This window comes from Bufo bufo, chromosome 9, assembly GCF_905171765.1.
Source record: "Bufo bufo chromosome 9, aBufBuf1.1, whole genome shotgun sequence".
NCBI lineage: Eukaryota > Metazoa > Chordata > Amphibia > Anura > Bufonidae > Bufo > Bufo bufo.
Window position 1 is genome coordinate 189,079,514 of NC_053397.1, and position 16,017 is coordinate 189,095,530.

General features: G+C 44.5%; 1 protein-coding gene across 5 annotated transcripts in view; it reads left to right on the forward strand.

Moving 5' to 3' along the window:
- Positions 1–468: 468 nt before the first annotated feature.
- The window catches only part of DHX9 (DExH-box helicase 9), a 44,502-nt gene continuing 28,953 nt past the window's right edge, over positions 469–16,017 (forward strand). Inside the window, exons 1-8 of one of the 5 annotated variants that reach the window (XM_040406859.1) lie at positions 469–583; positions 2,575–2,710; positions 9,676–9,816; positions 9,970–10,104; positions 11,400–11,531; positions 11,663–11,811; positions 14,509–14,555; positions 14,810–14,946. In XM_040406859.1, coding sequence (XP_040262793.1) covers positions 2,600–2,710; positions 9,676–9,816; positions 9,970–10,104; positions 11,400–11,531; positions 11,663–11,811; positions 14,509–14,555; positions 14,810–14,946 — 852 coding nt within the window. In that variant the 5' untranslated portion in view covers positions 469–583; positions 2,575–2,599. Of the gene's footprint in view, positions 584–2,574; positions 2,711–9,675; positions 9,817–9,969; positions 10,105–11,399; positions 11,532–11,662; positions 11,816–14,143; positions 14,204–14,508; positions 14,556–14,809; positions 14,947–16,017 lie in introns of those variants that run through there. The other 4 variants (XM_040406860.1, XM_040406861.1, XM_040406862.1 and 1 more) reach the window with 4 other exon arrangements.

Below are 16,017 nucleotides of genomic sequence, written 5' to 3' on the forward strand. Positions count from 1 at the left end.
CTGAGCAAGTGTGCATGCTGGGAGTTGTAGTTTTACAGCAGATGGCGTGCTAAGTTTGCTGACCCCTGTCCTCCAGCAAACTCCTCAACTCCCCCTAGTGGTGGCTTCAGTCAGCATGTATATTGACACCCCCATCCAATCCATATCTATCCCAGGCTCTCTCTTCATGTTCAGACTTGAGGCAACATTGGTGTGTAAATTAAATGTATAGTTTCCGATAGGTTGTTATAGGCAACAATTCGGATTTTCCTGTTTTATGCCGCCACCCTCCAAATCTATGCAGAAAGCAAACACCTTCGTCTTTAAGCAAAGGAGAAGAAGAAGAAAAAAAAAGCATACTACGCTCTACCAAATTATGCCCCATTCAAATATGGCGACGGAAATTCTTCCTTTTCCCCTCTAGAAACAAAGAGAGAGAAAAAACAGCTTCCGGTTGTAAGTGCCTTTTGTGATTGGCCAATGCAGATTCGCGCATGCGCGGCTTGCCTCGACGTGTCTCCGCGTGAAATCCGCGCAGCCATTTTGTTCGTGGTTGTATTGTGACCAGTGAGTGGCCTGTAGGTACTGAGGCGCGGACGTCCTGGTGAGTAGCTCTAGATTTAGTCTTTTGTCTCTTAGTCTCTTCCCAGCCTGTGCTACGTTGGCGCAGCGCTAATAATGTCGCAGTTTAAAATGAGTTTCGCTGCCGTATGTTTGCCTTGTGAATGAGGCGCGTCTTCCTGCCGGCTCCATGTTTCGCGCGGTCTCTGCCTTTGTATTAACGCTTTTGTTGCCAGTCACCAGCCACGTGGTGCTGGGTCCAGGCTGACCGTAGTGTCCCTCAGTGGAGGTGACTACATATGGCATAGCGACCCATTGGGGAAGATTTATCAGAACTGGTGTAAAGGAAAACGGGCTTAGTTTCCCATAGCAACCAACCAGATTCCCTGTTTCATTTTTCAGAGCTCCTTTCTGATCTGATTGGTTGCTATGGGCAACTAAGCCCGTTTTCCTTGGCACCAGTTTGATAAATCTCCCCCCAGTATGTGCGGGTACTGCGCCTCCCTCCCATTGTGCGGTCTGTTACCCTGTAACGTCTGTCCATGGACCCTCTGCATTGTAAGGCGTTATGGAATACGTTGGCGCTATGTAAATACGGATACATTTTTGTCATTTGGACCCTCACCCATCCTGTGAATGGAAGGGATGCGGCGCTACCCCCTTTACTGGTTTTCCAGTGTACAGCGGCGCCCCGACCACACGGCTGTACAGGGACCGGCGACGTGGCCCGTGCAAGTAGCGCTTCCCCTCCATTCACAGACTTTAGCCAGATGGAAAACCCCCTTTAAAGGAGCCGTCTCCCTTCAGCGAGTATCATGTAGAGAAAGTTATTACAAGGCACTTACTAATGTATTGCTATTGTCCATATTGCCTCATTTGCTGGCTGGATTTCTTTTTATTATCGCATTGTACACTGCTTGTTTCCGTGGTTACAACCGCCCTGCAATCCAGCAGTGGTGGACGTGCTTTCACACTATAGGAAAAAGCATCGGCCTATGTGCGCTCCCACCAGAGAGGCCGGAGCTTTTCCTATCGTGTCCAAGAACGACCACCGCTTCTAAAAAAAAAAGTTGCGCCCAAAAAAAACCCACATCATACAGGTTGTTTTTTATTTATTTTTAAAAAAAAAGCCTGTAAAAATTAATGTGTATAAGGACCCCAACGTTAAAGTTTCTCTTGTTACTGTGTCTTTTAAGGGGTTATCTGCAACTTTTTTTATTTTTTTAATGGTTCCCCCTTCATGTGATTAAGCGCAGTCATAATGGTGAAAATATTCCTACTGAGCCAGTGCCGTGCTCCCTACTTGTGGGGATCCATAAAAAACAAAACAAATTGCAGCTAACCCCTTTAAAGTGTCCCTGTACTTTGGGAAAAGTTTTGATATGTTATAGGCCTCATGCACACGGCCGTTGTTCTGGTCCGCATCCGAGCCGCAGTTTTTTGCGGCTCGGGTGCGGACCCATTCACTTCACTGGGGCCGCAAAAGATGCGGACAGCTCTCAGTGTGCTTTCCGTATCCGTTGCTCTGTACCGTGGCCCCGCAAAAAAAAATATATAACATGTCCTATTTTCTTCTATTTTCCGGACAAGTATAGGCATTTCTACAATGGGCAAATTGCGGAAGGCACGCGGGCGGCTTCTGTGTTTTGCGGATCCGCAATTTGTGGACTGCAAAAAACGGAACGGTTGTGTGCATGAGGTCATAGTGATATATCAAAGGTCTTGATTGGTGGGGTCTGAGCGCTAAGACTCCCACTGATTGCTAGAGAGAGGGGATCACGTAGCGCGTCTCCTCACTGCACCAGACTGACACAATAGAAGTCTATGGTCACGTCTCCTGCAGCGAGGAGAAAGCGCGCTCTGTGAGCACTTCTCTCTCTCCTCTTTTTAGCGATCGCCAGGGATCTCTGCACTCGGACCCCCACGATCAATCTTTTGATATGTCGCTATGGCGTATCAGAAGTTTTGCCAAAGTTCAATGAGCTTTTAAGAAAATGCTGTATGAGAGTATTGACAGTACAGTCTGTGTTCCAGGTCACAAGAAATTCTTCGTACCATCATGGCTGACGTAAAGAACTATCTGTACGCTTGGTGTGGGAAGAAGAAGGTTACTCCAAATTACGACATCCGTTCAGCCGGAAATAAGAATCGACAGAAGTTTGTTTGTGAGGTACAGTGTTCCTGTCATTACAGGGTTATTAAGTGATGATGAATGCCTAGCATATTCTGATCATTGGTGTCCAACTTCTGGGACTCTCAGATCCTGAGAATGAAGAGGCTTGTAGATCAGTTGTAGCGCGGTGCCCCCTTTAAGTTTCCCCTGCTCAGCTGCGCCCCTGGTCACCCGCTTGAGCGTTCAGATTTTCTACAGGACTGCTGATTAAAGGGGTTGGCCAATTTCTTATATTGGTGACCTATATTCAGGATAGGTCATCGATATCAGATCGGTGGGGGTCTGGCTCCAGGGACCCCACCGGTCAGCTGTTTGAAGAGAATGCAGCGCTCATGCCATTATTCGGACCACCGCTGATCTGATATGGATCACCCATCCTGAGAATAGATATTCCAAATAGAAGATGATGGCAGCATTTTCGGCCAAAGATTGTTTATTCACCAATTAGTCCATAAGAACATGTACAAAAAGGGTGCATAAAAAGCAGCAACGTTTCGACTAATACCTAGTCTTTGTCGAAACGTTGCTGCTTTTTATGCACCTTTTTGTACATGTTCTTATGGACCAATTGGTGAATAAACAATCTTTGGCCGAAAAATGCTGCCATCATCTTCTATTTGGAATATCTATCTGTGATGCGCCGTGGATCTGGTGCTTTAGGATTGGCTGTTGCATGTCTGAAGGAGTCTGGAAGGTACAGGAGTGCTGCTCTACATATTATTTGTTTTACTATCCTGAGAATAGGTCATAAATATAGGAAACTGGCCAACCCCTTTGAAGAGTAGTTCAACTTTTATAAGTTTAAGTTGCTTTTAAACGCTTCTAAATAGCTCCAAAATAATTTTTGTAATATTTATTAATGAATTGTTATTTTGCAACTTAAAAAGGTACTCAAAGTTCATGATAGAATTGCTTCTTAAAGTCATCGTTCCTGTAAAGCGCTGGCTTGTCAGTGGGGTACGGATTTCTTCTGCTGTGGAGAACTCATGCAGATCGCTGTCCTGCTTGCACTCCTGCTCCTTCCCAAGTGAATTCTGGTACAGAACATCGTTGCCCTGTACTGATGTGCTCTACCAGGTTTTTGGCTGATCGGAGTGGCCTCCTGCCTGTGCCCGCGATCCTCTCAGCTCAAGGCTCTCTATACCACATTGGTAGGAGAGCCTTTTGCTGAGAGGAGTGCGGGCACAGGCAGGAGCCCGCTCCGATTAGCTAAAACTTGGCAGAGCACATCAGTACCGATGTGCTGTGCCAGAACTAGCTTGGTGGGTGCGCAGGCAGGATAGTCTGTGAATGGTTACCCATTTTTTCTGCATTTAACCTCTTAAGGACACATGACGTACCGGTACGTCATGTGTTGTTCCGATCACTGCCGCCCGGCCGGCAGTGATCGGAACCCGGTGCCTGCTCAAATCATTGAGCAGGCACCTAGGCTAAATGCGCGGGGGAGGGGGTCCCGTGACCCCCCCATGTCGGCGATCGCGGCAAACCGCAGGTCAATTCAGACCTGCGGTTTGCTGCGATTTCTGCAGTTTCTGGACCGCGGGGATCAGAAACTTTATATGCCTAAAAAAAGTTTTATTCACCCCCCCCCCTGCACCCCCGAATGATTTTTATGGTGGCGGGAGGTGCAGGGGGAGGGTTGCGGGCGGTGCGGCAGGCGGGATCGCGATCCCCCGCCCGCCTCCCCTTGAAAATTCATTGGTGTTCAGTGGGTATACCAGGGTGCCAGCACATTGCTGGCACCCTGGTATAAAAGGCTGACATCTGCGATGTCAGCCGTTTAACCCTTTCCATACAGCGGTCCGTACGGACCGCTGTATGGAAAAGGTTAACAGCGCAGGGAGCTCCCTCCCTCTCCCATCGGGGGGCTGCTGTGCCTTTGCAGCCCCCCGATGGAGAGGGAGAGAGCCCCCCGAGAGATCCCCTCCTTACCCTTCCCCGTCTGCGAAGTTCTAAGCAGACGGGGAAGGTTCCCATGGCAACAGGACGCCTCTCAGGCGTCCTGCTGTCCATGGTGCTGAACAGATCTGTGCTGAAAGGCATAGATCTGTTCAGTGTAAGTAAAATACAGTGCAGTACAATATATATTGTTCTGTACTGTATTATACAGACATCAGACCCACTGGATCTTCAAGAACCAAGTGGGTCTGGGTCAAAAAAAAGTGAATAAAAGTGAAAAAAAAGTAAAAATCAAAAAACACTTATCACTGATAAAAAATGAAAGAAATAAAATTCCCTACACATGTTTGGTATCGCCGCGTCCGTAACGACCTGATCTATAAAACGGTTATGTTACTTTACCCGAACGGTGAACACCATAAAAATAAAAAACTATGATGAAATTGAAATTTTGCCCACCTTACTTCCCAAAAAAGGTAATAAAAGTGATCAAAAAAGTCGCATGTACGCCAAAATTGTAACAATCAAACCGTCATCTCATCCCGCAAAAATCATACCCTACCCAAGATAATCGTCCAAAAACTGAAAAAACTATGGCTCTTAGACTATGGAGACACTAAAACATCATTTTTTTTGTTTCAAAAATGAAATCATTGTGTAAAACTTACATAAATAAAAAAAAAGTATACATATTAGGTATCGCCGCGTCCGTATCGCCCGGCTCTATAAAAATATCACATGATCTAACCCCTCAGATGACCACCGTAAAAAAATAAAAACGGTGTAAAAAAAGCCATTTTTTGTCATCTTACGTCGCAAAAAGTGTAATAGCAAGCAATCAAAAAGTCATATGCACCCCAAAATAGATGCCAATCAAACCGTCATCTCATCCCGCAAAAAATGAGACCCTACTTAAGATAATCGCCCAAAAACTGAAAAAACTATGGCTCTTAGACTATGGAGACACTAACATTTTTTTGGTTTTAAAAATGAAATCATTGTGTAAAACTTACATAAATAAAAAAAATTGTATACATATTAGGTATCGCCGCGTCCGTGACAACCTGCTCTATAAAAATATCACATGATCTAACCTGTCAGATGAATGTTGTAAATAACAAAAAAAAAAAAACGGTGCCAAAAAAGCTATTTCTTGTTACCTTGCCGCACAAAAAGTGTAATATAGAGCAACCAAAAATCATATGTACCCTAAACTAGTACCAACAAAACTGCCACCCTATCCCGTAGTTTCTAAAATGGGGTCACTTTTTTGGAGTTTCTACTCTAGGGGTGCATCAGGGGGGCTTCAAATGGGACATGGTGTAAAAAAAAAAAACGTCCAGCAAAACCTGCCTTCCAAAAACCATATGGCATTCCTTTCCTTCTGCGCCCTGCCGTGTGCCCGTACAGCGGTTTACGACCACATATGGGGTGTTTCTGTAAACTACAGAATTAGGGCCATAAATAATGAGTTTTGTTTGGCTGTTAACCCTTGCTTTGTAACTGGAAAAAAAATATTAAAATGGAAAATCTGCCAAAAAAGTGAAATTTTGAAATTGTATCTCTATTTTCCATTAAATCTTGTGCAACACCTAAAGGGTTAACAAAGTTTGTAAAATCAGTTTTGAATACCTTGAGGGGTGTAGTTTCTTAGATAGGGTCACTTTTATGGAGTTTATAATCTAGGGGTGCATCAGGGAAGCTTCAAATGGGACATGGTGCCAAAAAAACAGTCCAGCAAAATCAGCCCTCCAAAAACCAAACGGCGCACCTTTCACTCTACGCCCCGCTGTGTGGCCGTACAGTAGTTTACGGCCACATATTGGGTGCTTCTGTAAACAGCAGAGTCAGGGCAATAAAGATAGTCTTGTTTGGCTGTTAACCCTTGGTTTGTTAGTGGAAAAAATGGGTTAAAATGAAAAATTAGACAAAAAAATGAAATTCTCAAATTTCCTCCCCATTTGCCAATAACTCTTGTGCAACACCTAAAGGGTTAACAACGTATGCAAAATCAGTTTTGAATACCTTGAGGGGTGTAGTTTCTTAGATGGGGTCATTTTTGGGTGGTTTCTATTATGTAAGCCTCACAAAGTGACTTCAGACCTGAACTGGTCCCTAAAAATTGAGTTTTTGTAAATTTCTGAAAAATTTCAAGATTTGCTTCTAAACTTCTAAGCCTTATAACATCCCCAAAAAATAAAATATCATTCCCAAAACAATTCAAACATGAAGTAGACATATGGGGAATGTAAAGTCATCACAATTTTTGGGGGTATTACTATGTATTACAGAAGTAGAGAAACTGAAATTTGCAAATTTTTCCAAATTTTTGTTAAATTAGGTATTTTTTGGTGCAAAAAAAATATTTTTATGACTCCATTTTACCAGTGTCATGAAGTACAATATGTGACGAAAAAACAATCTCGGAACGGCCTGGATAAGTCAAAGCGTTTTAAAGTTATCAGCACTTAAAGGGACTCTGGTCAGATTTTCAAAAAATGGCCTGGTCCTATGGTGTAAAAAGGCTGTGTCCTTAAGGGGTTAAAGAAGCACTCCCACAGAATGTTTATCTGACCTGTTTGAAAGGTACATGATGTAGACTGTATTTTTGAGTTATAACCTCCCTTCTGATCCTCACCTGTGTCATGTGACCAACACTCAGATCTCCAACTGACACAGGCCTGGAAGACGGTTACTACTTTATTTATTTCTATGAGACTAACATTAAGGCCCCTTGCAGACGAGCGTTCCTCCTGCAGCGATCCGCATGGCAGCACCCGGCCTGAACTCCCATCACTGCCGGGGGTCCCAGCATTATATTGATTTATGATGCTATGTAACCCTTACAGTTCTGGAATGTACTGGATAACACTGGCATAATGCTGCAAGTGTTATCCAGTACATTCAAGAACTGTAAGGTTTACATTAGGGATCGACCGATATTGATTTTTTAGGGCCGATACCGATAATTTGTGAACTTTCAGGCCGATAGCCGATAATTTATACCGATATTCTGGGAATTTTCATTTTTGAGAAAAAAAATAATTCCTACACAAATCTGCTGAAAATTAATATGTTTATTGTTAATGTGTATTTTTTTTTTATAAATCTTTTTTATTTATACTTAATATTTTTGTGTTTTTTTTTTTACTAACTTTTAACCCCCTTAGGGACTAGAACCTTTGTCCTATTCACCCTGATAGATCTCTATCAGGGTGAATAGGATCTCACACTGTCCCTGCTGCTCTGTGCATAGTGCACACAGCAGCATGGAGCTGAACATGGCAGCCAGGGCTTCAATAGCGTCCTGGCTGCCATGGTAACCGATCGGAGCCCCAGGCTTACACAGCTGGGGCTCCGATCGGAGGAGCAGGGGAGAGGGGATCCTGTGGCCACTGCCACCAATGATTAATACTGGGGGGGGGGGGGGCGCACTGCGCCACCAATGTTTTTACTATTGGCCGGGATTGGGATGGGGGTGGGGGGCGCACTGCGCCACCAATGATTAATACTGGGGGGCTTGGGGGGGCGCACTGCGCCACCAATGAAGAGAAGTCTCTCGATCATTCATATACAGGAGGCGGGAGCTGGCTGCAGAATCACATAGCCGGCTCCCGACCTCTATCAGCGGTAGCTGCGATCCGCGGCACCTGAGGAGTTAACTACCGCGGACCGCAGCTACCGCTCATAGAGGTCGGGAGCCGGCTATGTGATTCTGCAGCCAGCTCCCGCCTCCTGTATATATGAATGAATGAAAGGCTTATCTTCATTGGTGGCGCAGCGGCCACAGCCCCGCCCCTCCTCTTATCTCCTCTCCTCTCATTGGCGGCAGCGGCAGCAGCAGCACAGGGGGAGGAGACACTGCTTCCTTCTCCCCTGTGCTGCGGAGGGAACACAGAGAGCGCTGTCAGCAGCGCGTTCTGTGTTCCCCATACGTTATCGGTATATCGGCAAAATTGATGCTGATACCGATAACGTTCAAAATCCTCAATATCGGCCGATAATATCGGCCAAACCGATAATCGGTCGATCCCTAGTTTACATGGCATCATAAATCAATATAATGCTATGTAACTCCCGGCAGCAATGGGAAGTCAGGCCGGGTGCTACCATGCGGATCGCTGCAGGAGGAACGCTCGTCTGCAAGGGGTCTAAGGCTCCCATAGTAATACATACAGAATCTGGCTTCCCGTTCCCTGTTATTTGGAAGTCTGATTGCTGGTCACGTGACACAGCTGAGGATCAGAAGGGAGGTTATAACTCAACTACAGCCACTGTTAAGAAAATTACCTTCACTAAAGTTTACATCATGTGACTCTTACAGGTCAGAGAATAAAAAATGTTGTGGGTGTGCTTCTTTAAAGGGGCTCTCATGTAATGATGACATTTAATTACGTGCCAGCTGCCTGCCTCTCACTAAGCTAAGGATTCATACTTGCCTTGTCCATGTGGCTGCATTCCTTCATGCTGCTTCCAGTGTCTCCATCCTCCAGGCCCCGCACTTCAGCAGTGAAATGCTCCTTGTGGTCACGTCACTGCTGAAGCCACACATTGACTGCAGCGGAGCTTGTGACTGTGCTGATGCTAAGCTGAATGTAAACGGTGTGCGAAGCAGTATGAATCCTTAGCTTAGTGGGGCAGGCTGCTGGCACATGGTAAAATATCTATCAGCGGAGAACCCCTTTAAGTTCAAAACCTAATGGCAAAGTTCTCCCTGTGCCCATGTTTACTCACCCTTCTGTTCACTCAATATAGCTAGTGAGCTATGGCTGTTGTCCTCGTTCATCACAGCCTACCACTGCTCTACCACTAACAGCGTTTGTTAGGCTGCATTATAGGCTCTTAAAGGAATGCTCAACCTAGAATGAATGGCAGTGCCATAGGAGTGACTGGCGCAGTGGAGCAACATGATCACAACCACTCAGATGCTCAGGGGCCCTGCACTCAGGATTGCTGGGGTCCAGCCATTGGCCACTTATCACCAACCTATCCTGTGTTTAGGTGATATGTTCTGTCCATGGGATAATCCCTTTAATGAATACAATTTTATTTTTCTTTACTAGGTTCGTGTGGATGGCTTCAACTACACAGGCATGGGAAATTCTTCAAGCAAGAAGGATGCTCAGAGTAATGCGGCTCGTGACTTTGTGAACTACTTGGTTAGAATGGGAGAAATGAGGAGTGATGAAGTACCGGCACTCGGGGTAGGTGATGTGTGAATTTCTCTTTAGAATTAAATAATACATTTAAGTAATACAACAAGTTCATATTTCTCACTCGTGTTGGGAATGTTTTGTGGTTATAGCACTAAAGGGAAGGTTTTCACTTGGTGACTTTGATCAGCATCTTTATTGCAGGCTCCACAGGCAGATGCTACCGATGGAGGTGATGGCTTCACAAATGAAGGATTTGGTGTCCCGTCTGGAGGACCATTGCCACCACACTTGGCAATAAAGGCAGAAGGTGGTGGTGGAGGAGGAGGAGGTGATGGTAAGTTGCAATAGATGCAGCATGAGATTGTGTACCCCTGGGTTAAGAGAATGGACCACATTTACTGTGGTAAGTGCGCCACTTTCTTGGCATTGTTTGTTGCAGGGTTTAGGATCACCTCATTTTAGAAAAAATTATTATTCAGTAGACTCGCTCTGTGTAATATTTTTTTTTTAAACATTTCCAGGTTTTAAACTAGAATGTGATTGTACCTAGGTTTAGTCTACATCCTAGATACATATATGTAGCTTAAGTCTATGATTCTGGCACATACTAGACCAAATTAGTGGACAGAGTTTTGGCGCATTGAGACTGATTTTTAGAGAATGTGCACATATAGCTGGTATAAACTGGACTAGACGGTGTAAAGATGTACCAGATTTATCACCCAGCATCAACAATGATGATAAATTTGATGCTTATCCAGACAATCTACAAATTAAGATGTAATTACACGGTGCAATAATCGGGCAGAGTTCCCGACAATCTGTATAAGTGCAGCCGATCATCCAATTGGATGAGCGAAACGCTCGTTCATTGGGTGAAACTGTCGCTCACGCAGGCACCTAAATTATTGTTTCTGGGCAGCAGATCTTGCCGTCTAAACAGGGATCTGCTGCCCACAAACGATGCAGATGTATGTGGACGATCTCTGTGGAGATACTGTGGAGGTGATCTCTGCATGTAAATACAACGCTTCACAAGCAGCCGACTGTCGGGAAGGAACGCTTCCTTCCTGACAATCTGCTGTTCCTCTGTAGGTGTAATTGCACCTTTTAGACAAGATTAGTAAATGTGGGTCTGCTTGCGTGTCAGCATTTTTGTAATTTAGTAGATGTGCAAATAAAATTTTTGCACTCTTTTGACTGCTAGTTCCTTGCCCTAAGTGATAATATTTCTTGAGCAACTATTCTTATGACTCTGATGTGTCGTTTCTTATTCCTTCTAGAGTTACTGAATTACTAGCAGTTTGCAGTGGAGGTCCAGCTGGGTGTTGCCATTTGGAGGGGGGGGGGGTCCCTACACAGTCTGACACTTTCCAATCAGTGCTGCTAATGTCAGACTTTGTAGGCACACCACCCAACTGGACCTTCATTGCAAACTGCTAGTAATTCAGTAATAACTTCTAGCTGCAATAATAGTCTATGACAAAACATGGTAATAAGAATAGATGCTCCAGAATTATTACGTAAGGATTGCAAGTATTTGTTAGAACAGACGTGTCAGGAGATGTGACAGGACTTCGAGTTAAACCCCTGTAAGTTACTATATATTTATTTGTTTCCCCTTAATTTAAGAAGCGCCATCTTCAGGCTCGCAGTTTTCAGGCAGTTCAGGATATGGTCCACAGACTGGTGGTGCAAACTGGGACCGTGGAGCCAATCTGAAAGACTACTATGCCAAAAGAGACGAACAGGATGCTCAAGCGGTATGTTGGTTCAGGATTTGTTGGGTCTTGATTTAAAATGGATCCACCCTAGCGCCATTGGTGACAAGAAGCTTTTGCATGTGTCTTATTTTCCCCACTGCCTCATATTCATTATATTCTCTCCTGCTTAGACGCTGGAGTCCGAAGAGGTGGACTTGAATGCAGGTTTGCATGGGAACTGGACTCTTGAGAATGCAAAAGCTCGTCTCAATCAATTTTTTCAAAAGGAAAAGTCACAAGCCGATTATAAGTACTCCGAAGTAGGGCCGGATCATAACAAGTATGTCCTTCACATGCAACAGCAGACATCGGTTACTTGCCATTAGTGAACTCTGGGGCTTTTCCACAACATTCATTGGCAGCCATTGATTTTTATTCAGTTCTAGCTGCCAGTAAGTTTAAAGGGTTTTCCCATCTCAGACAATGGGGGCATATCGCTAGGATATGCGCCCATTGTCTGATAGGTGCGGGTCCCACTGCTGGGACTCGCACCTCGCAGCCACCCTCCATTCATTTCTATGGGGCCGCTGAAAATAGCCGAGCGCTGGCTCGGCTATTACCGTGTGCCCCATAGAAATGAATGGGAGCAGGGGCCGCACGTGCGCTGTGCACTCCCATTTACTTCTATGGTAGCAGCACTTGGTGGTGCGCGGACCCTGGGAAATCCGGGGTCTCCAGCTAGAGCTCTCCCTGCTCCGTTCTCGTTGTAGGTGCGGGTCCCAGCGGTGGGACCCACACCTATGAGACAATGGGGGGCATATCCTAGCGATATGCCCTCATTGTCTGAGATGGCAATACCCCTTTAATGGCTCCATTTTTAATTCATATCAGTGCTGAAAACTAGTGTGGCTCTGGATGCTTTGCATTCCATGATTTGTATGATTTTTGTAGCATGCTGCCATCTCACTATTCAATTGCACTCGTACAGTCTAGACCAAATTTTATAATGGAACGACAAATCTTGTAGTGTGACCTGAATGTCACCATCATTTATATTCACACTGACAAAGATGTAATAATTATTTAGAACATTGGCCAAAATATTTCCGGATCCTAAGCAGCTGATGTATAACCATATACATCTGAATATTAGCAATTACCATACTACTTGCCATTTGTTTTTTTCTTTTTCCTTTTTTTTTTTTTTTTTTTTTTTTTTTTTACTATGAGCAGGTTTTATCTTTCACATTCACAGGATATCTCGAATAATCAGAATCAGGTTTGCAGAAATTCATGTGCGTGCTGCAGAAACAAAACTTGCCTGTCCTGTCTATCTGCCACTTGATCCCCGTTATGCCTGCAGTAGTTACATGCCGTTAAATCGTTCACATGACTGCTGCAGACGGTGCCTGGCCTCAGCTATCACGTGCTATTTATGGATGTGTGACCACTGAGGCCAGTGCTTGGTTGTAGGAAAGTGGTTAAAAAGAAACCTGTCGTCCAATTTAAATTCAGCGGCCTCTCACTTACGTGTGAATACACTGCATTTGTGTAGACTTTACAGATTATTTGTTGCAGCACTACGCCAGCGGTGTAAGGGACCAAGTCCAGTAGATTCATGATCTGTGGCCTCCACCTGTAACTGATATCTTTCTCCCTATGCACAGTGATGCTTATGCTGAGGGTAGCATAAATTGGTTGATTGGTTCCCTTTAAACGCCATAGGTCTACGGATTAAACTCTGGCTCTGTGGGCATGTTATGTTTCTCTTTAGCAAAGACTACTAATGGTATTAGTGGCAAGGATATGTATTTCATGCAGAAGTCGTACTGAATACGTGGTCACCTGTCCCCTCAATGGATGAATGGATCAGTTAGGCCAGAATGGATGAGCTGTCCATGAAACATGGTACATGTGGCAACTTAAATTTCCCCAACCTACAGCAGCTCGGCTGACCCAAAATCACTGCCTCATAGTGAACCTCTGCTGTGAGTTCCAGTCTGTCCTGTAAGTATGGGACAGTAGACCAGTGGTTGGGTTGGAACTCGCAGCATCATAGATCACTATGATTCAGTGAATTGGGAAAATGCATGATCCTCTGTTGCTATGAGTTCTAGACCGTCCAGTACGCAAATGTGGTAGTTACATGGACCCTGTTTCATGGACCTGCACACACCTCTCTGAAACATCTGAAGGATACGTGGTTCCCAATATGCTTTCCTATGCCAGCAACCTCCTCAGTACAGTCCTCTCACAGTGCATGTGTGTTTCTCAGCCTGTCGTTGTGAAAGAGCATTACAGGGAGCCACCGCCGTTCCTCCCAGTAAATCTCGTACACTTCAAAATTGTGTATTGCGCTGTTGTCGTATAACAACTTTATTGCAAGAGATATAAAAGGAGGGGGGAGCATAATGTATTAAATTCAGATTCTTACAATCTTAGCCCCCCCCCCCTATTCAGAATAGTTCCATACTCTTGTCATTGCATTATGTTTTACTGTTTGCATTGAAACAGTTAAGCATTGCAGGCTATGGTTGTTGGGATGAAATCTGGTGACTGCAGGAATCAGCATTTTTGTTTTCTTTAAGACATGGGCTAAAGCTTAGGCTGGACTAAGTAATCCCATGTGAATATATTTGCCACTTGCTGATTCCTGGTGTCACTTTCTTCAGGTTAAACCAAAGGCCGACTGAGAAACACACAGGCGCTGTCTGCTAGGGAGAGATGAGCAGGTCAGTGACGCTTGGGTTGGAAGACTGGCTGGTCCCCTGCAGTGGCACGAGTTGCGACTAACTATTGTCCTGTGCTAGAGCAATGGTTGTGTGTTTAGTTATATTTATTTCTAATTTTATTTACCGTGTGCATTGATTGAAAACGTAGTTCTACTAACTCCATTTTAATGTGCCATGTATGCGTGTATATGTATTTCTCTGGTTATTATAAGCCCAGTATATTGAATGTTCAAATATCCTCTGTTTCCGGGGGTGTAGAGGGGGTTTGTCATCTATGCATTTCAAGCCTCTGTCTGTTTTTGCAGGAGTTTTTTTGCTGAAATGAACTTGTATGTTAAGCAGCTTGGACGCAGTAAGTTTATACCTGTCTTGTCTGGGACTTTCTGGGGTGGATTTTATGTGACACATGTTTCCTGTCCAGTCATGTGCATTTTGAAAGCAAACCGCATCTGTCGCCATCTGCTGGTTTTTGATGGAACTACATAACGTTAAAAATTAGGCTGTGGCACTTCATTTCTCTCTTCATATCCCCCTACCCGGTTCAGAGTCCGGGTGTGGGGGATAAGGGAGGAGAACTTGTTTTAGTATTCTGTGCTTGTCTTATAGCCATACATGCCCGAGAACATGGATCTAACAAAAGGTTGGCTGCACAGTCGTGTTCTCTGTCAATTGTGCGGCAGTTGTATCACTTGGGGATCATAGAAGCATACTCTGGACAGACCAAAAAGAAGGAAGGTGAATCGGTGAGTTGTCTACAGCGAGCAGATGACGAAGACTTGTCTGGTCTTGTGTTGCATGTTAAAGGAGTATTCCAGTTTCAAGTTATTTCCTATACACAGGATAGGGGATAACTATTAGCTTGTTGGCGGTCCTACTTGTGGGACCCCCACCAATTAAGCGAATGGGGTCCCTGTTTCCCCTGCAGCCCCCCTGAAATCAGCGGCACAGCTGGTCTCACATGCGCAAGGCCACTCCATTCATTTCTATGGGTATTCCAGAGCTGGCCAAAATCTGGGACCGCTATCGATCACAAGAATGGGGGCGGGATACAACTGGAATACCTCTTTAAGTCCACTTTAAAAGCCAGCTCGAAATGAAACGGGCCAGCAATAACACAGCCTAGTACTGAGTGCTCACGTATTATTTTCTGTTAATTTTTAATGGCAATTGCTAAAAAAAATTACATGCATACAATTTTGCTGTGGTGCCATGAACTTGTTACTCTACAGCACCAATACCATCCCATGTGAATGTAGCATATATTTGAGTCCCATACACTTCCCTAGTTGTGAAAGCAGGGCCACTCGTCCTCATACAGATTTATTATTTCTGGGCAGCATATCGCTGTTCGTACAGCACTATTTGGTGCCCAGATACGATGATTTAATGTGCTACATCGGCAAGACGTTTATATGGGCTGATTATCATGAACGAGCATTGTAACATTTAGGCCCCATTGACACAGCTGTATTTTTGGTTTGCATTTTTTGAGGATCACACATGGATCTGTTCGTTTCTATGGGTCAGCAAAAAAGGCAGCTCGCCATCCATTCCGCAGTCCTATTCGTGTATGTTTTGCAGACAAGTATGAACACGAATATCATCTGTATTTGCTGATTCGCGTTCTCCTGTCCCCTGAATCTTCTGTTTCACGGGACAGGCACTTGATTAAAAAAATCATTATAACTAGAAAACCCCTTTATGCAAAACCTGATTGTTGCTGATTTTTGTAGGGTTGATTAGTCACCTTGCCGAATGGCATTGGTCCTGTGCTGGTGTAGTAAACTGACATAGGGGGTCATTTATTAAGACTG